Consider the following 27,443-nt stretch of genomic DNA (forward strand, 5'->3'; position numbering starts at 1 on the left):
AATTGACACCAGGCTTTTTATGGTGTTTGGTGGATGGTGAAAGGCTTTTGTTAATAGATGTATACACTTGGCTTAGAGGTATATCATCATAGCCATATGAGGTTGAGGAGGATGATAAAGTGGTTGAGAGAGAGAGACAGAGGTAGAACTAGATTCTATATTAATAACATCAACAGAGTGTGGAGAATCATGATTATCTCTTGAAGCTTCTAAGATGCCAGCTTCTGAACAACCAACATTGTCCTCATGGACTCCCTCTGCAACTACCATTAACAAGCTTCCAGCTTCTGAAGTTACCATCTCTTGTACTTCTTCAGTGGCCTTTACAACTTCCTGAGCATCTGCACCAACATCTTCCCTTACTATGCTGGATGCAGGAACTTCAATCTCTCTTGCAATCTCCATTGTCTTCTGAAGACTTGTAGCAACTTCAGCATCCTTCTTGGCCTTCTTCTTCATAATACTTGTAACTAAACCAGTGGCTTTTGCAATATGATCTTCATCTTCTACATATCTAGACTCCTTCAATTTTCTGACAGCATGCTTTCTTTTCCCTTTTGGAATTGAAGGTTGATCAGGAGCAGTTTAAGAAGTTTCAGCAGCTTTACCACTTCTGGTTTTCTTGTTCAGAACCGTTACAACATCAAGGTTCTGAACATCTTCTTGAATGGTTGGTGCAGCAGGACCAACCTCATTCATTTTAACAGAAGTCTTCTCCTTCTCAGCCTTCTTTGACTTCTTTGTAGGCTGTTCAGAAGCATCATCCAGATACTCATCATTGGTGAGTGCTTTTCTCTTGGTCTTCCTGCACTTGGCTACTGGCAATGCTCCTCCATACATTGTTTCAGGAACATCTTCAAGCCTTAACTTTATGCCAGTTGTTGCAAAATGATCTTTGATAAAGTTCATCTGAACATCAAGAGGATCCTGCTTGCATATTGGAGGAAAGTTTTTCATCAAAGTGGACACTGCATCAGAGTCCTTCATGTCTGTGCTAAGCTGTTTATAGACTTCAGCAGGAATCAACTTCATATGTTTGAAAGTTGCACCATTTATGACTTTACCGGTTTCTGTACCAAGCTGCACATCTGTGAAGAAGTTGATGTCCGTCATTGCTTTCAGAATTCCTCATTGATGAAGAATTTCCGATATAAGCCTTCCATAGGAAACCCAACATATGTTGTTCTCATGGCTTTCCCTGAGCTCTTTGATCATATACTTGAAGATGTATCTGGGCACATTAGCTATTTCCTTACTGATGAAGAAATGAAGGAATATCCTGTGCTCCAGAGAAGGTTGATCACTGCTACCTCCCTTTGGTAGAATATTCTCATTCTGAATCTTCAGAAGCATTTTCTTCTGCATGCTCAAGTCAGAGTAGACACCCTTCTCTGTGCTATTGAACATGGACTGACGAACTATTTCATTCCATGGGCTTGACTTGTTGTTTCTGATTCCACCCTTGTAACTTCCTTCAAAAGCTCTTCTGATAACAAAATACTATAATATCTTCAAAGATGTGAACTGGAATGCCCATGATGCTTGACCTTATCTCAGTGCAAACAAATGGTTCTAAACCCATTTCTTCATGAGATTTTCCCTCCAAAGTAGGATCAATCAGTACCTTTTCTGCTTCTTCCACCTTAGCACCTTCTTTGTCGTAGACACTTGCTCTAACCCAGAAGTGCCTTACGAGCGTTTGATATGTTGGTCCATTCAACATATTGAAGTAATCTATGAGGCCTTGAGACTCATAGTAGCTTCTGATATCACGACCATGATACACTAAAGAGATGAAATCCACTGGACTCTCAGTTTAAACTTTTAAATCCCTTTGGGTGAGGATACATGACTCTTTGTGATAGTGTTGTCGACAGGAAGAAGCCCTAGCAACACGTATGAAGCTAGTTGATGCTACAAGAAGACATAAGTCGAGGAAAACCCATATCTAAAACACAACCCCATCGTCAGAAACATCAATTGAAGAGTGTTTGGATGAGCATCAATGAACAACATAAACATATATGAACCAAACATCATACCCAACAAAGGCATATCTAAACTTTTAACCACCACCGGAGACGGTGGTAGCTCCGACGAAAGAAAAACCCCATATGGGTTGTGATGGTGATGTGGCCTTACGGTCGATCTCACCACCATAAATAGTGATTACATCATGACAAAACATTTTGGATTGAAGGGGTAGGATGCGGTGAGGCTTAGTGAGTGAGAAAGAGAGAGAGAGGGAGAGAGTTAGAGATAGGAGATATCGTATTATGTTACATTTATGTTGGTGATAAATTTAGCTTGAAAATAATTAAAACCTAAATCCCAAAAAGAAATGTGGCGCAAAATGAAAAGCATGCAATAAATCAACTTGATAATTCGTGTTGAAAACTATGTGAAAGATATATGACACAACATAATTTTTCATACAATGAAAGATATAAAGGATTAGTATCGAGATTACCTTCAAAGAGACAGATGTGACGTAATTTCAACTTCAGGAACTAAATTTGAGATCTTGAACAGAAACGCAATTGCAACAGTGAAAATTAAGGAAAAATCTGCAAAGAATAAAAAAAAAAATTTAAAACCTAAAATTGATAACAATGTATCTAATTCAAAATCATTGTCTATCTAAAATCAAGAAATAAAAAGTTATAAATAAAGAATTTTTTTAGAAAACAATTAAAACCTACAAATTCTTACATTTGAGCTTTAAGAACATAACGGAGATGCCTTGTAAATCAACTTCAAAGCCATCTCGGAAAAATGATGCACGTTTTGTTTCAAGACAAAAATGGATACAAAACCTAAATCCCCAAATTGAACAAAAATAGTTAATTTAAATTAACAAATTGGCTTAAAAGGAATCAAAACAGAAAAATTTTGATCAAAACATACAAAGAAAAAGTAGTTGTTTCCTTCGAAAAGTAGCATTCAATCTATTGAAGATTCGATGTGAATGGAGCAAAATGGGATGCGATTAAAAAGAACAAAAAGGTGATTCTAGAACTTGAAACGGTGTATCTTACAACACACACCTTGGAAGTGTGCATCACACAAAATGAAAACATAAATTATCATAAATGTAAGGTTTAATTGCACTTTTGAACCCCTATCTTTCCAAAAGTTGCGGTTATGGACCCCTAACTAATTTAAATACAAAACAGCCCTCTATGTTTTGATTCTTTGGCAGTTTTGGACCCCAAGGCAAAAAAAAATTGACACATGGCACCTCACTTAGGGTGCCACGTCAGCGTTGACTGAGTCAACAATGGACTGGGGGTCCAAAACTGCCAAAGAATCAAAACATAGGGGGCTGTTTTGTATTTAAATTAGTTAGGGGTCCATAACCGCAACTTTTGGAAAGATAGGGGTCCAAAAGTGCAATGTGTCAATATTCAAAGGGTCATGCTAACATGCAACTTACCTCCATTTACCATTCCTCAATTTACTCCTGTCCAATACATAGATAAGTGACATGTGGCAAAAAGAAATCCAAGGGTTGAGATTTTAAGAGTTAAAATGTGTGTCATTTTTTTTCCTGATACAAGACTGTTCCTTTTTCTTCCTCTAATCATCCTCATCGTTTCCTCTTCCATCACCGGCGCCACCGCCACCGCCCTCTCCAGCGCCACCGTTCTTCGTCGTTGGCATACTCTAAATCGCGATTCACAAATCAAGGACAATATATTCTCTACCAAATGATTCATCTGAAAACACAGATTAAAAATTCACTATTTAATCTACACACAAAAACATTTGGGTAGAGAATATGTTGGTAGAATAATCATAAAATTGAAGCTATGTCAATAATCTTTTTTCTTAGGTTTATCAGTTTTATTGTTTTAGTAACTCTTGTTGCAATGTCTCTCTTGGAATCAAGGTTGAAAAGTGACATTAATTTCTCTAATTTATAGGGTATATGAAAGTGAGAAATTTTCTTTAACTTTTGGGACAATTAAGGTATTACCATTTAAGGGTTTTTTGCCAGCAATGGGGTTGATAGTGGAGATTAATATGTGAAGAGGAAATGGGTATGAGTATGAGATATGTGAGGGGTCAATTGGGTGGTTTCTGGTGTCTTGGAGATTAAATTCTCCCAAACACGTTTTTTCATGCTTAATTTTGGGCCAACTTTCAAGCTAGTAAACTTGAAGCAATTTTTAGAGGACAATTTTATGATTATTAATTTTCAAACAAAAATAAAAAATGATTTCAAAATCAGCAGAAGAACTCAATATGTTCTTGATGTTTTACCAGATTTCAAATAAACATAAGCTATGGAGGAAGAGGAAAAGGGAGAGTAGCCATGGAGATGATGTGAAGAAGAAACTAGATGGGTGTTTTGTTGTACAACGACGAAGATGATGAGAAGAATAAGATGAATTGGTCCCATTTTAACATTTTAATCTCAACCCTTGGATTTCTTTTTGCAACATGTCGCTTATCCATGTATTGGAAAGGAGTAAATGGAGGAATAGAAAATGGAGCAAAGTCAGACTCGTGTTCTAAGGGCACCTGTTAAAGATTCCATAAATGGTAAATATTTATCACAAAATATTAATTTTCAACTTTTAAGAGAATAAATTGACACAATTTCCTAGACACAATTTCCACTTTGGGTTCCTTAACAGTGTTCTAAGGACACACGTTAGCATTTCCTATATTCAAATAACAAAACGTATTTATAAGAATATGTAAGTTATAAACATATTGATGACAAAGATAATGGATTACACGCATCCAATTTTCATTGATGTCACGTTATGTTAGATTAATTACCCGCATTTCTTCAAAGGCAACCTACAGTTAGCCTATGAAATATGTAATGTTTTATTATAATTAGTTATTTCTTGTTTTAGATTTCGAAAATACCTTGACAAGATTACCATTGAAGATATTAGTGGGTTGAGTCATGACCAGGCCACCCTCTATTCTTTTCTTCTGAATTCTTCTATCCAAAGTCTCCAAGATTAAACAACTTAGTTCACTATTGCAATTTACCATTGCATTGTAGCAAATCGATCGAGAATTACATCTTCAAATATGGCTATTATGGCCACTCAAATATTGTACATATACCACTTAAAACTATAAAGGATAGAAGAATTCAGAAGAAAAGAACAACACGTTAACATAAGTCAAATGGTGAATAGAAGAAAAATGGATAACTCAGAAGCCTTGTCCGTAAACTGAATAAACTATGCGATCTCTCCATTTATAGAGGGAATTCGTAACTGATCTATGAGAAACTTAGGGACCAAGGATCAAATCAAGTAACAAAAACGGTTCAACAAACTTTGGGGAGAAAGTTGAAGCACACAAATAAGACCAGAAGAATCTGAGTAATTAGTTGGATAAATATGCAGATAAATATAGAAAACTAAAAACATACTCTCTCTGGTCTCAATTATAAGCAAAAATTAACATTTTAAATTCCTTTAATAACTAATGTATTTGGTCTTTATTATAGATCAAATACATTAATTATTAAATGAATTTAAAAGTGAACCTTTGCTTATAATTAATACCGATGGGAATAGTCTACTACAAGAAATTCAAAAACAAAAATACAAAACCACATGAAAACTAATACATCCAGGTGAGACAAAAACCAACAAAATTCCACAAATAGAATTTAGAATCCTCAAAAATACTCTTCCACTTCCAAACACCAAGATATATATATCTATACTATATGTCTATACCATACAACAATTTAGGATGGTTTTTTCACTTTTCAATTTTACACTTCATTAATGAGATTTAATTTTATGTCTATGTTAATGGGATTTAACTACTTTTTAATTAATAATTTAAGTAATATTAAAAAGACTTAAATGCGTTTTTTGTTCCTTAACTATTTATATGATATCATTTTGATCCCTTAACTAAAAAAAAGATTGTTTAAGTACTTTATCTTTATCTCCGTTACCTGTTTTGGTCCTTTCCGTTAAAAAAATTAAAAAAAACGTTAGGGTTTGTATTATTCATCTTCTTCCTTCTCTTTCCATCCTCTTCTTCATGATCTTCATCATCAACAACACACCAACCCACTTTTTTTTTTTTTTCCTTTTCATCATCTTCAACAAATATATAAACATAATCAATTTCATAACTTAATCAATAATCAATTTTTTGATTCATAAACATCTCTTTCAATCTAAACAACACAATTTCTCAATCTCCCTAAAGCAAATCAACCAAAATCTTCATATCTATTTCCTAATTTATTATTTTCCAGATTCAATAACAATGGGAAAATCAACCAAAATCTTCAAAACATCCACAACAACTACAACTAGCAGTTGAGAAAATCCAGCAATAAAAACCCAGAAATTAATTATCAAGAAAAGTGACTTTGGTGCTAAATCCAATTGGGATAACTAGCACAACACCCAATTGAATCCAAGGTTGAAGAACGACACCGATTTTCAATTTTTTTTTGAGGTAGATTGAGTGTTGTTGGTTTTTTTGAGAAGATGAATTTGAGTTTTTAAATGTTTTATATTTTAGGCTTGAATATGAATGAAGGTGTTGAAGATGATTTGATTTTGTTTGGAGATTTGTCTTTTTTTTTCTTTGTTGTTGTTGCTGCTTATTGGGTTGTTGTTGGTGTTGTTCTTTTTTTCTTTTTCTTTTTCATGAAAGTGTTGTTGGTGATGTTCTTATTTTCCAGAAAATGGGGGAAGAAGATGAAGAATTTAAGTGGAGAAAATGAAGAAAATAAATTAAGTTTTTTAGCCAATGCCAAAATGACACGTGGATAGCAGTTAACGTTTTTTTATTAAAACTAACGGAATGGACCAAAACATGTAACGGAGATAAAGATAAAATACCAAAACAATCTTTTTTTTACTTAAGGGACCAAATCGATACCAAATAATAACTTAAGGGACGAAAAGAGCAATTAAGCCTATTAAAAAAGGATAAAATAGTAAATTGAATTTTGAACTATATTCGAGTTAGCTCGATTCGTAACAGGAGACTTAAAGATCAATTTTCAAAAACCAATCAAATAACAATTGAACCATGAGTGCTAATAAGACCAAGTACAAAAGCCTTTCGTTTTAGTCATATATAAAAGCCTATTTTCTAAACCAATTTTGAAAATTGCTTTTTACACTCCAAAAAATGCTCAACCGCATCTGAAAAAGACCAAAATATCTCTAACGAACAGACAATTAACTGCTGTTGAATATGTTAAAGATCTTTTTAGATATGGGAGAACAATTTTGTTGTTGAGATGAGCAATCATCATCAATTTTTAGTTCAAATTTCTGTTCGCATCATGTAACCAAGAAGAGAATTATAAGATTCTCAATATAGCAGCGGAATGAAGAAAAAAAAAAACATGTAATAGAACCGTTCAGTGCATAAGGAGACATTAGAAGTTATATATTTAAATTGAGATAATAAAAAAATAGTTTTATTCATAAAAAATAAAATAATTAAATAGTCAAAAAATATATATTATTAATTAATAATCAAATAACATTTGAATGTAAATAAGTGGCAAATGTGATGTACTAAAGGAGATGGGTCGAAACCTAAGGTCTTAAGTTTGATTTTTTGCGGTATCATTTTTGTGAGTTAGTACATACCGAACTTTACTCTGCCTTAAAGGGCCTTTGTTAAGTATTATGATAATCCAAAGTTCTCGATTATACGTAAAGTTTGATCAATAATTATTCTTTTAATAACTCATTTAGGTTGGTCTAAGTGGTATTGACTTGGGAATTAAGAGCGTATTCCTCCTTAATATTTTAGGTTCGATTCCTCCGATATCAATTTAGATGTGCTCATTTAACTTCCTAAAAAAAAATTATTGTTTTAGGAACAAATTTAACTCTGTAAATAATTTGGCTCATTAGTACATAAACATATAATAATGCAGATGAAAAAGAAAAGTGTAAATAATTTGGCTCATTGGTACATAAACATATAATAATGCAGATGAAAAAGAAAAGCATATATCTCGAATGATAACCAATTTCATATGTCAGGCAATATTTTTTTAGCAACAACCACATGCAATACACACACACACTTAAAAATACCTTAATGTAATGTTATACTTTTTTGATTGACTTGAAATAATCAATAATACACTATTATATATGCTATCTACTATAAATTTAGGTTCCATTTTGTTTTTCAATTTAGTGTGCGTTTGGTATTAGAGTGTGTCTCTCAAAATTATTGTGATCCACCATGATTTTCTATAAATTATATTGAAAATTATGGTGGATCACAGTGATTCTGACATACTACTATGATACCAAAAATAAGTTTAGTAAATTTTATTTTTTGAGGGGCAATCCAACTTGAGAGAATCAGAGATAGACATATAAAATTGTTAGAGAGGATAGGACAACTCGATGCACAAAGACAAGAGAGGAGAAAAAATTCAATCGAGAGAAACCAAAGGCAGTTCACATTAGCTTAAAAGTCGAAAAGATGAGGGTTTGTGACTTGCTTGGGTTTTTGGTGAGTTTTTATTCAGGATAATAGTCATTTTGGTCCTTGAATATGTAATGAGTAATCACAATACTCTCCCAATGTATCAAAATTCCAAAATAATCTTTGATTGTGCATTTGTTAATCAAAATAATCTTTGAGGCTAAAATAATCTCTCAATACTCACAATAACTCTTTTAATATAAAAACTAAAATGCCAATAAACAAGTACTTATAAGGACTGATATGACAATAACTAAGTATATTGAAAAACTAATATGACAATATTAATAAAAGATTTTAACATCATGGACTATTTTGACTAACAAATTGCATAACTATTTAAAAAAAATTATACATTGAAAGATTATTCTAACTACTAATTACACATTCAGAGACCAAAATGAAAGTTTTTTTTTATTCTAACCATGAATAGTTTCATCATCTCATTTCTAAGGTTTTTTTTTTGGATAGGTCACAACTTAATCTCATCTCATCTCATTCAACTAAAAGCTCCACACTATATGTTTAACATACATACCGTAAGATACCCTAAAAAAAAAAATACATACCGTAAGACACACTCTTTACTATCGATTAAAATTTAGGCTTAAATATGTAAATCGTCCCTGTAATTTGGCGTATTTTTTGTTTTCGTCCCTGTATCTTTTTTTGTTCTAAAACAACCCCTATAAGTTAATAACTTTTTGATTTTCGTCCCTCCCGTCAACTTCCATTACAAAAATGCACATGTGGCAAACGGAGGATGACGTGGTAGTGCCTAACGTGGCAGACGATGTTGACGTGGCAAACTTATTGATGAGTCACACAGTGAGAGGGACCAAAATCAAAAAACGAAATTTGTAGAAGGACCAAAGCCAAAAAAACAAAATTCGTAAAGGGACCAAAATCAAAAATCGAAATTTGTAGATGGACTTGACTATTTCCAGGACCAAAACCAAAAAACAAAATTTGTAGAGGGACCAAAACCAAAAAACAAGACGAAAAATTCAAATTTAATTACATTTCTTCATCTTCTTCCCACATTTTCTTCTTCATTACTATCATTGTCTTCATAAACTTCATCATCATCATCAAACAAACACAGAAATTCATCACTTCAAAATCCAAAAATCCATCAACTCAAAACAACAACAAACTCAATCCAACACCTTCAATTATACCTTCATGTGATAACTTCTCTTTTATTTCTTCTCACAAACAACAAAATCAAATTAAACCAATATACTCACTGTTCAACGTGCAATCCAATTTCACACACTTTAAAATCGTTTAAAATAAAACTTATCTCCATTCAACATTCCAACATATTTTTCAATTCTATTTATTATCCCTCTAAATATTCAAATGAAAAGAATATTCATATCAAACTTGAACCTTTCTCTTATAATTCAATTTCACACAACAATCTTCCAAATCAACCGGAAAAAAAGAACACGACCCAAATGTTCGAAACAAAAATGATGAGATTAGAGTTCAAAGAATTGACAAAGAAAGCATTTGGAGTGACCAAGAAACAACAGAGATGCGAGATCAATGATGAGACGAGAGTTGGTAATGAAAAAAAATCATTCTTTAGGTTTTTCAATTTGAGAATTTTGTGAATTTTTCAATATTGGGAATTCGAGTATTCACAATGAGGATTTTGTTATTATAATTTGATTTTGATATTATCAATAAAAGTTTAGCTGAGACTATGAACATTGTGGATTTTAGTGTTGAGATGTCAATCTGACCATTGTCAATGGGGATTTTGTTTGGGTTTGTGAAAAGTTGTCTATTGAGAGTGAGATGATGATTTTGAGTTTTTTTTTTATCTCTTTTCTGAGTATTTTTTCCTGGGTTTTTTGATGAATTTATGAAGACGATGAAGATGTAAAAGAGGTGGAAGGAAGAAGATGAAGAAAACTATTTTTTTCTCGCTTTTTAGTTTTGGTCCCTTTATGAATTTTGTTTTTTGGCTTTGATCCCTCTACAAATTTTGTTTTTTGATTTTTGTCCCTCTCACTGTGTGACTCATCAATAAGTTTGCCACGTCAGGCACTGCCACGTCATCCTTTCTTTGCCACATGTGCGTTTTTGTAACGGAAGTTGACGGGAGGGACGAAAATCAAAAAGTTATTAACTTACATGGATTGTTTTAGAACAAAAAAAGATACAGGACGAAAACCAAAAACACGTCAAATTACAGGGACGATTTACATAGTCTAAAATTTATATAAATCCTACCAAATTTATACGAGACAAAAACTTGTTGACCAAGTCAATATATATTTGTCTAAAACCCTCGATCGTTGTTAAAACCCTACATAGAAACAAAACACAACATTCTCTGCAGTTTCTGAAACCATCGTTTTTGACGGCGATGGCTGATTCTTCAACAAACCCAAAAGATCACCAAAACACACGTCTCTACCATCCCTACCAACACCTCAACAACGTCCCCATTGACAAACTCTACAACCTCCCCACTTCACCGGAACATCTCTTCCAGGAAGATATTATCAGAAAGCACCGTTCATGGGGAGAAAATGTTCAATACTACACCGGCACCGGTTATCTCTCCGGAGCGATCATCGGTGGAGCCAGAGGAACCGTTCAAGGGTTAAGGGAGGCAGAGGCAGGTGAATCTGTTAAGCTTCGGGTTAACCGTGTTCTTAACTCCGGTGGTCAGGGTGGTCGGAGACTTGGAAACTCGCTTGGTGTGTTGGGGTTGATCTTTGCGGGATTGGAGAGTGGGATGACTTACTTTAGGGATACGGATGATTTGGTTAATAGTGCTGTTGCTGGGCTTGGTACCGGAGCGATTTATAAGGCTGCAGCCGGTCCAAGATCGGCTGCTATTGCTGGTGCTGTTGGTGGAATTGTAGCGGCTGTGGCGGTTGCTGGGAGGCAAGCTTTGAAACGATATGTTCCGATATAATGCTATTGATTACAATTTAATTTTGGAGAGGGTTGCTGAAGGGTGAATAAAGTTTAGGTTAAATTTAGTGGTTTGTAAGTTTAATAATGTTTGCATGTTTGGATTGACGATTGGATGGTAAATTTGACGAAATTCCAATGACACCTTTATTTTCTCGAAGCTATTAGAGTGTAGCTTTTGCTAAAAATCACGGTGGCATGCTGATTCGGGCTAAGCAGCGGCCAATCTAAACACACACTTAGTTGTTTTCGCAGATTGCTTTTGTAAACCCTCTCCATAAATTTACGTATTTAAATTGAAGCACAAATGTGACATTGTATTTAAATTGCTTTATTATTGATTTAAATAAAATGTTTAATGATTAATGTAAAACAGAACAAGCTACCAGAATGCATTTGTTGATCAGAATGCATTTGTTGATGATGCAAGGATTTCATTCCAATCAGCATTAAGAATGATCAAAGTTTAATGATAATAATAAATGAATATGTTCACTTCTCAAAAGAATAATCCTATAGTCAAATACGGGACTTCTACTCTTTTTTTACATCGGCAGGAATAACAATATTAGTCGAGAAATGTTATCAAAGAATATATAACCTACACTATTGATGTTGTACATGAATTCAACAATAGCTATATATATTTATGTGCAGCGATAGAAAGCTTAGTCTTACTCCATGCTGAAATGAAGCTGTGATCATTAAGGACTTGGTTAGGTTTCAACACGAACACGGGTTCTGATAGGCTTTAGCTTAATTCCTAAACTCTCTTGGGAGAGGAGTTCTGGTGCCACGATTGCATGGCGAGAAGGGCTTGCTGGACTTGTTGAACCGTTGCTTGATGAGGAGGCAAAATGTGGTTGTCTGTGGAAGCCAAAACCCATTAAGAAGCGCTCAATTGGTACAATCATGGAAATTGGATGCTCTTCTGTTACTAGTGAGCCACAAGCTTGAACCTGACCAAGTAAGTGTTGTAAAGCAATCATGTTATATGCTATTTGAGTATCTTATGGAATTTTATTTTTAATGGACATCGACTATAATACTACATACCTCAACAAGAGCACAAATTTTGCTGTCTATTTTTTCACTCATGTAGATAGATTCAGCATGAAATGGACTACTATCTCCTGCAAATATTAGTGTCTTGCATTGCAAGTTCTTTAGTCCCTCACTTAGGTCGTGCCTTCTGCAAGCAGTTCAGCATTTTGGTAATTAATCATGGGAACAATTGATAAATTACTCATGTTTTTCATTTTCCAGCATTTTAAAGTAATTATCCTACTTGGCATTATTCATTCGCTCTCTTTTTACATTTCATGCCATATTAGTCCACACCCAAAATCCAACAGGTCCGTCCATAGCCGCAAGCTAAAGTTTGGTTCACCCATAAAATAAAAATCATCTATGTGCAATAGTAACTAATACAAGTGTAGATTTTTTTTTTTTAAAACAAGACAGAAAAGTATGTAAGTTAACATTGAATGATAAACCATTGTGATTTCTGAAGGAGTTTTTCAAGCTAAAAACATTGTGATTTCTACAATTTTGGAACAGATTAAATTAACTTCGAGGAATTGGTTGAGAGCAAAAGTGACCGGTTTTAAGTACTCAATTTAACAATGGACAATAGATCCACATATCTTTTTGGGTTGTAGAAGATGAGATACAGCAGGGGTGGCATTTGTTTAAGTGCTGTCACATATTGGCACAGTGTATTAGTGAGGAATAAGAGAGGGAGGGTGGAATTTTGTTGCTTGCAAATCTAAAAGGATGCAATTGTAATGGAGATTTCTTGACAAGCCAAGTCTGTTGCAGCAGTAGCATGCAATAGTTTTGGTGTAGAATTCAGTGGATATTGCACTAGAGTGTGCAAGGATGCATCATAGGTTTTCTATGCCATCATTGAAGTTGGGAATTTTCCTCAAGTTGGAATACCTCATCTTAAGATTTGGTGGCTGATTGGAGTGTATTTGTGAGCTTGACTCCGGCCTGGTTATGCTAGTTATATATTAAAGTTTGGTTTGGAAGGTTTCAGTCGAATTTGTTGTTCTTTGGAGTTGGTTAGAAAGGTGACGTGATGTTAAGTTCGTAGCTTCTTTTCCTGCAAAATTCTGCAGATATCGGTGCTGTATAGTAAAGAGGGATTCTGTGAACATAGCTTGGGAGCTTTGACAGGTTATTGAATTTGTTTGGCAGAAATGATTGGGTGCTAGCTTTGATCTCTTATTGTGTAGGTGCTTTAAGCTAGTTCGGTGCTAAATTTTCTTTGATGCACTGTGCTTTCTTTAGGCTAATGTTGGTTGTAAGCTTGTTGCACATTCTTGCACTCACTGTGCTTGATTATTTTTAATGCAAGTCGTTTTTGCCTTTACAAAAACAAAATACATCAAATGTCTCGAGAATATTTAGATTATCATCAATAATAACAGGTTTTAGGCAGTTACACCTTTTTTGTGTGAAATGGCTCAGATGAATTTTCAAAGCTTGAGGGAGGAGTAGAGGAGCCGAGAAAACAAAACAAAAACAACGAGAAGTTTCTTGAAAACATCATAACTTACGCATTAACTGCTTGAAGAAAACGCATAACATTCAAACTTTGCCTTTCATCCAGAAGCTGTAATTATAGATCAGAAAAGAGGATCCATTAGTCATAATTTTACACTATATGTCTATATGTATTAGTTGTTACCAAAATATAGTTATACATACTCTTCGGCAAGTTTGTATTACATCTGATTCTGCTCCCTGGATACTGCATCTAAGCTCCTATTCAAAGTTGAAGAGAAGCAATGTCACCTCTATAAATGATTCTATCTACATAATGCCTGATGAAGAATGAGAAGAATACCTTACTGAAGTAACGCTGCAAGAGGCATTCCTTCAGTAAACCGCACATACCATAGAAATACAACAAGTTCATCAAGACCTGCATGAATGTAGAAAACCTGTAAACATTCTGCTTCAAGAGGATGAATATTCTTCTTATTCTTTTCATATTGCTTTGATGTATACTAAGAGTGTTTAGAATCACGGGCGTTTATAGCGCAGTGAACTAAACAGTGTAGCTTCGAGCTCTACTCATGGTGCGTGGAAACAATGATTTCCAAACACGACAAATAGGTTTGCATCCGTGTCAGATTATGCATTATTATTTTCCTTAATCTAGTTGTTGGTAGTTCAATAGATAAACTTATGATAAAAGCATGAAAGTGGAGAGGAAACCTTGTTGTAAATCCATTCAGTCCATGAAGGTCCTTTACAAATTGGTGAAACAAGAATCAATCCAAGCACTCGTTCTTTGTACTTCATCTGTCAAATGATGAAAAAATTAACATGATGGTTTACTATACTAGATTGTTGTAACTGATAAAATTATAACTCAGTTGCTAACTTACAGCAAATAGTGTGAGGATGTAAGCACCAGCTGTTACTCCCAAGCACATAACCTCTCTTAGCCTGATTTAAGACATTTTTGTATGAAGGTTAAGATCCTAATCAAAGTAAGAATATCAAAAATATTTATTCAATTTAGTAAGAGTTATTATGTACTCAGCTTCCTTAGTTCAATTTATCCAAAAAAGCACAAACAATCTATTTACTTGTTACTATGTAGCATCGGTGAATAGCAAATGATATGCGTACCCGAAATAATCAAGCACTTCTGCAACCTGATCAGCTAGGTCATCCACACAAAGCAATGGTTCATCTGAAGAAATCACATCAGCTCCTAACTGCAATATCTCTTAAACAAAGGAGTAAAGAGTTTATTATACTTTAAGTCTTTAACTTTGGAGAGTGCTCATGAACTTTAACAGTTTATGACATGTCCATAACCTGTTTTCAACTTATTTTCATAAGCTCACTAGGATTGTTTACGAAAACAATTTATAACTTATACGAAAACAATTTGACTTTATTTTATCTTTTGTTATTGAAATAGCTTATACATAAAGAAGCCCTTATATGGTAAGCATTAAGTTGTTTATCTGGGACTCAATCCGTTTCATGGTGTAAACTCAAAAAACTTCATTCATTTTATCAAGTGAATTCAATTGAAGTTCTTCCATTAAATAATAACCTAGTAGCTACACTAAACAATAATACTAGGAAGAATGGCGACACTGACCTCATGCCCAGGAGCATCAATGTGATAAATGCAGAAATTATGAAGCATCAAAGAAGCTGCTTCTGGACAGAACAACAGACCCTGAAAACATGACAAATCTGCAAAAAACAATTGTCCAAATTTCAAAAACCATAGCCAATATGTTTGTAATATCAAAATCTGGTGTTGTTGACATTCATATTCTGATACAACATATTGAATACACATAAAAAGCAAAGCAATATGAATAATAAGTAAGAATAATTACAATTAAGAGCTACATCTGGGTAAGTTATCAAAGCAGGTTTATCTTGATCTCCACAAATAAGCACAGAAACAGAACCTTTGCTTGTTTTCACAATACATTCCTGCAAACCTCAAAAAAAATAAAAATATAAATGATTATTAGTCAAACAACATTATTAAGCTGAATAATTTTTTCTGAGTAAAAAAGTTTGATTACCTTTCCTCCTAAAGGTATCAAATCAATGTCAATGGAGACAGAATCAGTTGAATTTCTCATTATGCAGTTACAGCTTATTAGAGAAGCAAAACTGAATCTTCTTATTTTCTTTCTTCTTTATTTCTTACTCTTCTTGTCCCTTATTTTAGTATGTTACTTGGTGTCAAATTACCGTCACAACCTTCACAGCACGAGTGAATCTGAATGTGAATGTGAATGGTCACAGTAAATATAAGTACTAAGGTACAACATTTTACAGTGACTATTTGTCGTATATGGTCAGTGACCGTTGGAAAGGGTTAAAACTCCATTGAATTTTTTACCTTTTATATGTTTACGTAATTTCTTTGTATACTTTTTCTACTTCTATCTATAAAAAGATTACGTAATTTTATTCATTATTATAGTACTATGTATGTATGAAAAATAACGTGAGAAAAATAATTGAAATTCTGTTTTAGGATTTTGTTGAGGTTTGAGCTGGAATGGGATGGGTTTGAAAGAAAGGACAGCGATTATATTAGCGGTGCACATGTGAGGTATCATAGTCATAAATGAAATGTAAAACGATGGGTTGTATTGTAATTTTGGACTGATATTATTATCCAGCTGTAAGACACCTGGAATTTTATTATTAGACAATTATCCTCCACTAAACTATCAATATGATCACATGCCAGCTATTCATTTACCTCTCCTGAACCCACTTAAAGAAAAGGGTCATGTATATATCTTTGGTGGGGTTTAGTATGGGAAAGAGAACTTCTTTCCCATAATGAGAAAGTTTAACCACAATCATTGATTTAATAGTTTTTTAATTGGATGGCTTAGATCTATCACTTGTTAATTGTTATAACTTTTTGATGTTATATGGTGGACAAAAAAACCGACCCCACCATTAATTAAATAACAATTTATAATTTGATTTATTAATTTTTTTCAACTTTCTTCATCTTCTTCCCTCCTCCTCTTCTCCATCTTCATACATTCATCAACATCAAACCCACTCTTCATCATTCTTCACTATCATCACTACAAATTGTATATCCACTATTCATCATCAAGATCCATGGGAAGTAGGGTGTCTCACACTTGCAGCTATTCACTTAACATTATTATTACTTTTATTTTTGTCACTGTCAATTCTTAAACTTTCATTTCCTCTCACACTACAAAATAATTTTATGTTTTATTTTATTTAAAAAACGAGGGAGAAAAAAAAGAGAAGATATGGCCGCCTATTAAGTTTCCAGCACGGTGGTGCCACTCAAAACTGGGTTCACCAAAAAAATGACCAAAATAGGTATGGAGAATATAGATGACAAAAAAAAAACATAACCAAGGAACCAAAACCTCCAAAACCAAAAGGAGGGAACTAAGATGGAGAGAAGTGGGTGGTTGGGGTTTTTGAAATATCTCCAATATAAAAATATTTTAGTGGTTTTTATAGAGAAAAATGAAAGGAATTTAATGGTGATAAACTGATAATTTCACAGTCAAGGGAGGCTGAACAGAGGTGCAGAGACCAATTGAAGGTGTTGGTAACAGCAGAAAAGACAAACAACATTAAAAAATGAATATCATTTTTTTTATTTTTCTTTCTGAAACAGGTAGCCCACTGACAGGTGTCCTGAAAAAGGGAGCTTTCCCATGGTGGGAAAAAACTCCCTATTCCCAGGCTAAATGCCACCATATCTTTTTGTTGACAAAATTATACCAAGGGGGCATGTATATGTATCTCAGGATTTAGTTAGTAGTCACTCACTACTATTTTTAGTTTTTACACATAGTAATTAAAACTTTAGGAGTTTGTACTCTCATAAGACTGATATATTTTTCCCTTCATAGAATGATAATAAGTAAGGTGAAGGTTGTTTCCTTCAAATAGTGGGAAGTCGGTGTTTGAACTGAAATTATTTGGAGGGGCATAAATTTAGATAGATGTTTTATCAAAGGGATGGGCAGGAAGAGAGTTTCCAGAGCTATTGAGTTAATGCATCTTCTTTCACAACTAAGGGGTCCTAAGAGTGAACTTCTTCCATTTCAATCATGCATGAGTATCGCCTAACTGTTTTTTTAGCCTAAGGATGAGTCAACCGATTCACGTGGAGGAGCCATTTATGTTGTTTGATAAAAAGTTGTGAGGGGCAGTTGAAGATATTGTGGTTGGTGGAGGTCCATTCTTTAGGGACCTTCAACGAAGGGTAGCTTCTTTACCTATTAGAGTTGGAGGGTTGGGTTTATACCCGACAATAGAGGCTTCCCTGTACACTTTTGTTGCTACCATTGCCCAATTTTGGATGCTGCAAGATCATATATTGTGAGATACCGAGGTGAGCGGTATGACTCTGATTTCGACTGTGCTTTAATGGTCTTCGTGGTACGATGTCATATTTTAACTTTAGCAGTTTTACTAGCAACACAATGTCCCTCCTAAAACACAACATGTTTTGGCGAGTTCCCTTTTTAGTAAAAGTGTTTAGGATGTGGAAATGAAGTTTGGCATGACTACAAGACATAAAATAGTTTTTTGGAGTTTGCATACAGCACATGCTCAAGATTTTCTTCTAATGATCCATGTTGATGGGTCATATCAACACATGTCCCCAATTAAGTATCATACTATCACCTGACATCGCGTCATGATTCTCTTACTCTCTATTGATGAGATATACCTTGTTTTCTGTAAGGCACTCCTGTATACCTTTGGGGAGCACACAATTCGTTGTAAGAAGCTTCCCAACTTCAAATACAAGCGTGACTTTGTTACAGATGTCCTCTTTGATATATTTAGGCAGACATGAGTATCTGTGAAGAATGAGATGCCAATGAACTTCTTGATCGACCCACGAGAAGGAAGATCGGCACTTAGGCAAGCGTGTCTTCTGGTGTATGGGATGGGTAGGAGGGAAACTTGCATGTGTGGACTTGACTTGAGTTTCTCTGCTTATGAGATTGGGGACCATGGTTTTAATTTAATTGTTGGACATGTAACCCTTAAAACCGCTTCCTACAAAGTGTCAAACATAAGAAAATGTATTCTAACAGTCAACATGTTTTTATTCCAATTGCAATGTTGTGTCACCTGGTCTATGGATGTTGTATTTTACATGTTTTGTCATCCATAAAGAATTAGCAACACGACTTGTTCTCTATTTCCTTACTATTTATGTATAAATTATAACATCTCTACTCCATATATAATATTTTATTTTAAATGGTTTAAAATATGTTTTTCTTATCTCGGAGAAAAAGCGAATTTTTTTTCTTCTGCCCCTATCACAAAAGAAAATGATATGTCTGCCCCTAGTTGAGAACTAATGTTACATATGCCCTTGTTCTTCATTTTGGATGGCGAGTATAACCCGTTTTTCAACATGCTTTGCAAGTTTGTAGGTTTTTTTTTTTTGAACAAACTGTCTGTTCTCCAAGTAAAATGGCGAGCATGATTTTTATTTCAGTTTTTCTCATGTTCTTCGTATGAAATGGCGAGCAAGCCATTTTTAGTTATTTTTTTGTGTTATATTTTTAAAATGGCGAGCAAGCCATTTTTGTTTCTATATTTTTTTCCTTTTTATTTTGTTGCGGTCTAAATTAGACCTTCTTTCAAATATGAAGGACTTTTTTTTTTTTTAAAACTCGGTATCCGATCCAAGAATCGACTAATTTGAAGGGACCAATCCCACCGCCCACCTGCGGGGGCCCTGTTTAAAACTAGAGCAAGCTCTGCATGGACTTGGCCCACCGAAATTGGCACCAGAGGGAATCGAACCTGACACCTCTGGAGGAGCAAACTCCAAGATCCCAAACTCTGTATGGACTTAAAAATGGCATGCTCGCCATTTTAAATATGGAACAATGTCTTCTTTAAAAAAAATGGAACAATGGCATGGTCAAATAAAAAAGAACTATGCTCGCCAATTGGAATAAAGAACAAGAAAAAAAAAAACTAAAAAAAAGTTCTGCTCGCCAACTCAATTGCATAACACACAGAATTACCTGCAAAGCCTGCAAGTTCGCAGAGAATTGTTGAAAAAAGTGACATGTTCGCCAGCCTAAATGAAGAACAGGGGTAATTGTATCAATAATTTTGAACTAATTAAGGGCAGACCTATCAATAATTTTTTTTGTGATAGGGGCTGGAAAAAAAGCCACCCCCACCACATAGGTGATTTTAGACCAATTTTATGAAGCAAAGCTAAGGTGAGAGCTTTGCTTAATAACTCAAATTTGTTACAAAAGCTAAAGTGAATCGTTTGAAATTAGCCTTAATTACTGAAAAGTTTCAAAGTGTTTTTGATACCTTTCACTACATGAGGAGAAAAATAACCGGAAAAAAAGGTTCTGTGGCCATAAAGTTAGACATGTTAAAGATTATTTTTTTTTTTTGAAGGGAGACATGTTAAAGACTTATCACCGTATTGAATGATATTTTCTTAAGACATTTCTAACTATTATGAATTTTTTTTTTATCTCTTTGATCATGAATTATGTTTATATTGGCTCTTTCTTAGGTTTTTTGAATGGTGATCCTTGTTAATTCTTTTCACATCAAAGAGGAGCAATGAGACAAATATTCACATATCCTCTTATTTTGTGTGTTGAGGTGTTTTCAGATATGCTCACTTAGAGTTATGAACATCCGGTGAAGCTAGCAATAATTTTATGAGGTGGCCACCCGAAAGTAACCAAAGTCATAAGAAATTATTACACCTAAAATTGAACTTGGGGTAGCCAAATATATATTATTAGGGGTAGCTAAGCATAAAAATATACCTATAAATTCAATAAAATTTATTTTTTTGGGGTAGCCATAGCTACCCTCTTTTGTACAAGCATTCGCCCCTTATGAAGCAAAGCTCTCTTCATGGTATTCAGATAAGCTACGGGGCTCCAAATTTGTCTAACTTGCTTTTTCAGATTATATTCATATTATGCAAAACCATTCAATGTGATGTTTATTCAGATGATATTCTTATGAAGCAATGCTCTCTACCATGACCATGATATTTCTAGGTTCTAGCCAAATTGCTAATCTTGACAAGTTGGGACCTCTTTTAGCATAAATGTTCCTACAAATTGAAAAATTTATTTCAAAAATGAATTCATCTTAAGGCCATTGCGACTCAATAGAAATACTTGGGGCTTCCAATTTTTCTTGGAAGATTAAAACAATAGGTATTTGATTTTATTTAAGATTGAATTTTCCCACTATTGAGTTGTTTATTTATTTTCGCTTATTGATAAATTTGTGATTAATCAAGTTAGATATTTTGTCTTTTTACTATTTTTTTTTTTTTTATAGACGAGATGATAATAGTAATTGAAAGGTCGAATGTATCTAAATGTCCTTTTAAATTTTTCGTTTTTCCCAAAGTGGTCCTTTAAGTTTCAAAAGTCTCAAACAAGTCATTTTAGTTTTTGAATCGTTTCAAACAAGTCCTATTGTAGATAGCATAATTGGTAATTGCTTCCTTGAACTCATCTTTGGTACCAAATCTGGCTCCTAACACCCACTTAAAATTAGTCATCTTTTTAGGCATGACAAATGGTGGATAATGCTCTTTGTTGCTATCATCTGAATCATCACCATCATCCTCTAAAAGGACTTGTTTGAAATGATTCAAAAACTAAAATGATTTGTTTTGGGACTTTTGAAACTTAAAGACTTGTTTGAGACTTTTGAAACTTAAAGGACCACTTTGGGAAAAACGAAAAACTTAAAGGACCTTTAGATGCATTTGACCTAATTGAAAATGCACATAAATGGAGTAGTCGGGGTTCGAACCCCGATCACGACGTCAGACTTAACAATTCCAACATTTTTGTTAGTTTAGTTGGGGCTTATGCACATCTTTTCACTATTCTTATTTTCCAACCATGAATCACCTGTGATTGGAAGGTGAAGCCGAATAAAAAGGAAAAAGAAAAAGAAGGGTGATATGTTACTCCCTCGTTCAATTAAGTGTCACAAATTTTATATGTACCGCATTATAATCTATTTTGATCATATTTTTTTACTTATATATAAAGACGAATATTAGTATATAAGATGTTTCATTTCCCCTAAAAAATATCCTCTAAGTCACCATATTTTTTTGACCTTGATGTTAAAGTTGTACATGTTTTTTCTTTTTGGTTACGTTAAAGTTGTACATGTGAAACTAGCGACATGCATGGTGATTGAATGGTGTGTTTCCGGGAAAGCAACTGAACATGGCCTTTGTTTACCCGGTGATTACGGCCTTTGATTACAGTACAGTACATCTCATAAGCTTAATCAAAGTATAATATTCTCTATATTCAACTTAATAAATTAATTAAATATATTCCGTTTGTCCCACGATAGTGGCACATTGGTAGGTGACGAATTTTGTAAGTCTGTAATTTTTTGACAAGGCTACAAAAATAAGGAAATTAATGACTCTTATTTCCTTGAAATGATTAAAAGTGTGTCCAATTATATTGATCATTTTGGTAATTGGATGATGAGAGATACTACTCGCTTACCCCTGGTCATATTATTGAGTTTCTAATGTGCCTTACCTGAATAATTAAGATGATTGTCTGGCTTGGAAATTCACTAGTAATGGTGTTTTTTTACCTATCATCTGTGTATGATGTCGTGATAAGTGATAAACATCTGTATGATCGTTTAGTTTAGATGAGCGATGGTTGCTTCTGATGAAGACCATTTTCATTTTTTTGGTGATTGTTGCGGAGTTGGTTGCTCCTCATACGTGTATGATAGTGTCTATTACATTTGGATTCGCTCTTGCTCTTCCATCAAGTCGAACCAAACTAATGTCACTTGTAGGAGAGTGCATGGAGCAGTGGAATCAACGACAGACTAATGATTATGACAATACAAAAACCTTGAGAAACACGACACATTGCCATATTCGAGCTACGATTTACGACTTCAACTTTTACAAAGTTTCATCAACCTAGTTCAGATTCTAAGGGGGTGAAAAACACGTAGCATCACAAAGTTTGAGTGTTGTCAGCAGATCACACAACAAACAGTATCACAGCCAAACTGCCATGTGGGTGGCTAATTTTCCTAACATTTGAACTTGCTTTATATTTTTATTTGGGAACTACTTTGATCAGAACTTAGATGTTATTAGGAAAGACAGGATTTTATGGCTATGGTGGATCAGAAGGAAGAATGTTTCTTGAATGATGGAGATGTACTTATAATCACTCTGACGCCCAAATCAGTATATGATTAAGGTAAGTGAGAAGTTTAAAACGAGTCATACCTTGATAGGTGATAATATAAGACTTATTTAACTTGAAGAGTGGTATTGAGTTTGGGCCAGCCAAAAGTCCACTCCGGAACAAGAACCTTTATGGGGAACTCGGATGACATATGCCTTCATGAAATAATAGCTTATTCCTAATTTAGGGGATCAAACAATCACAAAGGTAACAATAATGCATGTGCACATAAGAGATTAACAGAGTAAACTCAATAATAGAGATGTGAAGATTTCACCCTAGTATTAACAGAGGCATGCATGATTGTTTACAGCTCATATAATGGAGAAAATTGACTACTTTAAAAGCAAAGCAAATCCAGGAAGACAAAGTGATAAAACAAAACTCCAAGAGCATAAAGGATGTACCAATATATATCATATTAACTTTGACTTGACAGAGTCTCCAAAGTCCACAAATATGATTTGTCAAGTTCACAAAGAGAGAGATGTATTAAAAAGTATAGAGAAGGGGGCATGCATGGATATCATGATATACTAAGAATTGGGAACAGGCACACATTTATGCCAACACATTTTTTACACACTTATTCCTTCTTACCTTTTATACAAAAATAAAAAATAATAATGCCAAAACCAAGAAATCATGAAAAATCTTCTTCCCACTTTTAGCAATTACAATAATGTTTTGATAAGTGCTATGAATACTCTCTTTCAAACACTTCTCATAACATTCACTTTTTTAGATTTAATCCGTAGATATCTCACTGCTTTATGTGGGATCAATTTCCAAAATGTAACATCCACATTGATTTAACTTAATAAAAGAATGAGTGTTAGAGAAAATATTTAAAAGAGAGTGTCTCTAGCACTCTTTAGAATATTTGAATTGATCTCTTAACAAATTGATACCTCATTTGATTATAATAGTACTCTTCATGTTAGAAACTTTAATATCTGTACCCGACAGCAGATACTATAACATATTGCTACCTCACACTGCTATTATTTAGTTACACAGAAGCTATGAAAAGGATGATACAACATTAATAAATAACTTAAGGAGAATGCTAACCAATGCCCTGGAGCATTGGTTAAGCAATTAAAACAAGTAAGTTCTTAATAAAAAGTAGTGTAATTATTACTTTGTCAAATGTAAGCTTATATTTCTAAGACAAAACTTCTATTTATGGATTCTTTAACCAATATCCCTAATGCAACAGCCAGCAAGACCTGTAACTTAATGGCAGCAGTACAATTTGATGCTGTGTTTGAATAATCCAAGGTTTCTTAGCTCTTACATATGCGATTGCTATCTGAATTTGCAGCTGTACATCTTACAAGAAATGACCATTGTCAGCAACAATCATTGCTTATACCTGTGGCATGATTTGTATGACAGAATCATTAAACAGACAAGCTGCAGGATTTAAAGACATAAATTATTAGATTTGGCTGTTAAAGAGAATAATAGATCTGCAAGTAGTAATAAAATAGAGCAGCAGGGCATTATCTGAAGGAGTCATGAACCAGAAATCATAAATAGACGACACTATCTTATCAGTTTAGTTAGAACAAAGATTTGGCATAGACATCAAAAGCCATGTCACTCATCATAATTCATATGGTAGCCAAATGATATTGCACCTCTTAGCACCTAATATAATTAAGAATTTAATTGTTATGCATTTTCTGATAAGTATTGAATGAAGATTGATCCCTCACACTGAAGATTATTTCACTACTTTAGGTCCCTAAAACAGAGAAAAAAACTCTAATAATTTTTTAAATAAGAAGGAAAGCAAAGTGTTATATTCATTGCAATTCATTCATCTCTTTCTCTGTCACAACCTTCCTCTTTAATCTCAGCTGCACTGTGATTATTATTTTGATTCCAACTTCTTTTTTTTATGTATCTTGACTATCTTCTACGTTATTGGACATTACTGGTTTGCACTTTGCAGTAACTACATTAAATATTTGCTAAGTTGTATTTTCAATACAAGAAGATTAAAATATATGAAGCAGCAGCACTTGAACAACACAGATCATAAACAATTGACCATCTAGTTTTTGTAGCATGAATCATAAAATTAACACTTGAAGATAAATATACATCAAATTGGGGGAGAAAAATTCTAAGATCTATTCAAATGCACAGATAAATTAAGGGTATGAATATAAAGGATAAAACAGTACAAACAAAAGTTCTCATCTTTAATCAAGTGTAATTCTTCAATCACAGCTTCACGACTCATTAACGATTCTGTTAGTACTCAATTGGATGATGCCGGAATTCCGCAACTCTATTCATTCTTCCAAGCATACAAAATATGTGAGAAACCAACACCTTGTTGCTGCAATTTGGTCTCAGAAAACCTCTGAGAGAAAGACCACTGCAAAACATTTGCATCGGAAACAGGTTGAGCATCCCAAATTTTATCTTGAGAGAAACATGTTCTAAACATGAAAACAGCATTTCCAAAAGATGTACCAAAAAGCCAATTATAAACATCCCAATAAACCTCAACTTCAAGACCATCCACAAGTATGGTATGATTTCCTCTAAACTTCCACTTCAACCTCTTCACCTGCATAACAGTTTTGCTATCGATCCGAACTATAAGACAAGGATCACTTGCAACAGAAGTATCACATTCAATAACAAGATCATGAATTTTACCATTGTCACAAAACACAACCTTGTTACCAAAAAACTTCTTCCCAAAAACATGTTCTTTCTTAGCAACAAAAACAGCATTCAAAGGTAAAGGAACTGCATTAGATTTCTTAAAAGCCTCTTTCCTTAAATCACCAAGAAGAAGAACCATTTGTTTATCAACAACTACTCCTACAAAAAAACCCTCCAATGGTTCAGGTCCAACACCAAATCTAGCTGAAGAAAGATCCCAATACACATCAATCTTACAACTGTAAGCTTCTAAACTCTTACAACCCTTTCTCTTAGAAAACACCCAAGGTTTTATATCAACTTTACATAAACACTGATTTGAAGCATCATCAATACCAACACTAAAACCTTGACCCATCAAACTCTTACTCCATGTAATAGTAATCAAGCAAGATCTACCTCTAATTGAACACTGGTAAACACAAATAACCAGATTCTGAGCAGTTTTGCTTGAGCTTGAAGAAGACGATGATGAATCTGCTACCTGAACTGCATTTTCACCAAAACAAGATGGAAAATCCTTCATTTTTTTTTTTCAAAATTCAAACTTTTTGAAAGAATGAAGAAAATAAAAGAAAAGGGTGACCAAAAAAAGTGGTATCTGAGGAGAATATAGAATTTGCAGAGAAATGAAAAAAACAGAGTTTAACATGAATGGATGAGAGTACAATTCAAGACATCTGAGAAAGTGTTAAAGAGATTACAACCCCACATAGGAATGAATGAATCTGTTGTGAGATAGAGAGAAGAGGAGCGTGGAAAGTTAAAGACAAATTTGAAGGAATGTTGAGAGTAAAACAAGGTTACAGAGAAGCAGACAAAACAGTGTTACTTGTTTCACTGTCAATGACTCTGTTTTTCTCATAACAAATCTCAAAATTTAATTTTTTAATAAAAAAGTGTATGATTCTAATATTATTCTAATCAAATGATCAAACTTAAGATACTAATGATTAATGATTTTCATCAAAAACGAATTATTCGATAAAACTCAAAATTGATTTCAGGTGAATATGATTAATCAGATATTATTTATCTCTTGATCGAATTCAGTATCAGTCTCTTCTTATGAGAAATTAATGGGTTAACGTTCAAAAAATATTATTATATTATATAATATGTTTATTACGATGATGATGATGATGATGTGTTTGTGGGGAGAGGTAAAAAGAGATGGTGACAGCTTGTGAAAAGAGAAAGGAGACAATATGGAAGAAAATGGGAACTGGGTATGATGCTGTAAAGGCTGATTTGTGAGGGTTACTCAACACTGATTAAAGGTAATTGTAAGGGCTAAAAGAAAGCATCTTTTTTTATTTCTATTCTATGATTCTATGATATTGCTATGTCATAATGTGACAAGCACTCATCAACAAATTAGAGAAAAGAAAAGACTATAGTAATAATACTAATGTAGTTCATGGAATGGAAGTATTGATAAATATATAATAAATAAATATTGTTGTATATACATATAAATGGAAAAATGGAGGGTCAATAAATGGAAAATTGAAGGGATAATAAATGTAAATTCCCTTAATT

General features: G+C 33.7%; 3 protein-coding genes and 1 long non-coding RNA gene across 4 annotated transcripts; 1 reads left to right on the plus strand and 3 right to left on the minus strand.

Annotated features, from left to right (window-relative positions):
- Positions 1-2,471: 2,471 nt before the first annotated feature.
- Positions 2,472-3,047, minus strand: LOC120577606 (uncharacterized). The gene is made up of 3 exons (XR_005643593.1): positions 2,908-3,047; positions 2,713-2,816; positions 2,472-2,567 (listed from the first exon to the last, which is right to left on the minus strand). It is a non-coding gene; the product is annotated as an uncharacterized lncRNA (long non-coding RNA).
- A 7,730-nt stretch (positions 3,048-10,777) lies between these two features.
- On the plus strand, positions 10,778-11,785 carry LOC11407476 (mitochondrial import inner membrane translocase subunit TIM23-2). Its single transcript, XM_003590960.3, has one exon. It carries the CDS (start codon positions 10,856-10,858, stop codon positions 11,411-11,413), a length of 558 nt encoding a protein of 185 aa, XP_003591008.1. The 5' UTR covers positions 10,778-10,855; the 3' UTR covers positions 11,414-11,785.
- Positions 11,786-11,825: 40 nt separating this feature from the next.
- On the minus strand, positions 11,826-16,439 carry LOC11405914 (protein NDL2). Its single transcript, XM_003590961.4, has 11 exons — positions 15,987-16,439; positions 15,792-15,891; positions 15,545-15,642; positions 15,061-15,149; positions 14,814-14,874; positions 14,641-14,727; positions 14,267-14,344; positions 14,128-14,184; positions 13,977-14,032; positions 12,469-12,604; positions 11,826-12,371 (listed from the first exon to the last, which is right to left on the minus strand). Exons 1-11 carry the CDS (start codon positions 16,044-16,046, stop codon positions 12,129-12,131), a joined length of 1,065 nt encoding a protein of 354 aa, XP_003591009.1. The 5' UTR covers positions 16,047-16,439; the 3' UTR covers positions 11,826-12,128.
- Positions 16,440-24,236: 7,797 nt separating this feature from the next.
- On the minus strand, positions 24,237-26,752 carry LOC11413583 (uncharacterized). The gene has a single exon (XM_003590963.4). It carries the CDS (start codon positions 26,425-26,427, stop codon positions 25,516-25,518), a length of 912 nt encoding a protein of 303 aa, XP_003591011.2. The 5' UTR covers positions 26,428-26,752; the 3' UTR covers positions 24,237-25,515.
- Between the last annotated feature and the right edge of the window lie 691 nt (positions 26,753-27,443).

Source organism: Medicago truncatula, chromosome 1 (assembly GCF_003473485.1).
Source record: "Medicago truncatula cultivar Jemalong A17 chromosome 1, MtrunA17r5.0-ANR, whole genome shotgun sequence".
Lineage (NCBI taxonomy): Eukaryota > Viridiplantae > Streptophyta > Magnoliopsida > Fabales > Fabaceae > Medicago > Medicago truncatula.

Coding starts and splice junctions, on each gene's coding strand:
- LOC11413583 (XM_003590963.4), bottom strand. CDS start 26,427: ATGAAGGATTTTCCATCTTGTTTTGGTGAAAATGCAGTTCAGGTAGCA.
- LOC11405914 (XM_003590961.4), bottom strand. CDS start 16,046: ATGAGAAATTCAACTGATTCTGTCTCCATTGACATTGATTTGATACCT. Junction 14,728..14,813: donor ACATCCTCACACTATTTGCT/GTAAGTTAGCAA, acceptor ATCATTTGACAG/ATGAAGTACAAAGAACGAGT. Junction 14,345..14,640: donor CTGAATGGATTTACAACAAG/GTTTCCTCTCCA, acceptor ACATTCATGCAG/GTCTTGATGAACTTGTTGTA.
- LOC11407476 (XM_003590960.3), top strand. CDS start 10,856: ATGGCTGATTCTTCAACAAACCCAAAAGATCACCAAAACACACGTCTC.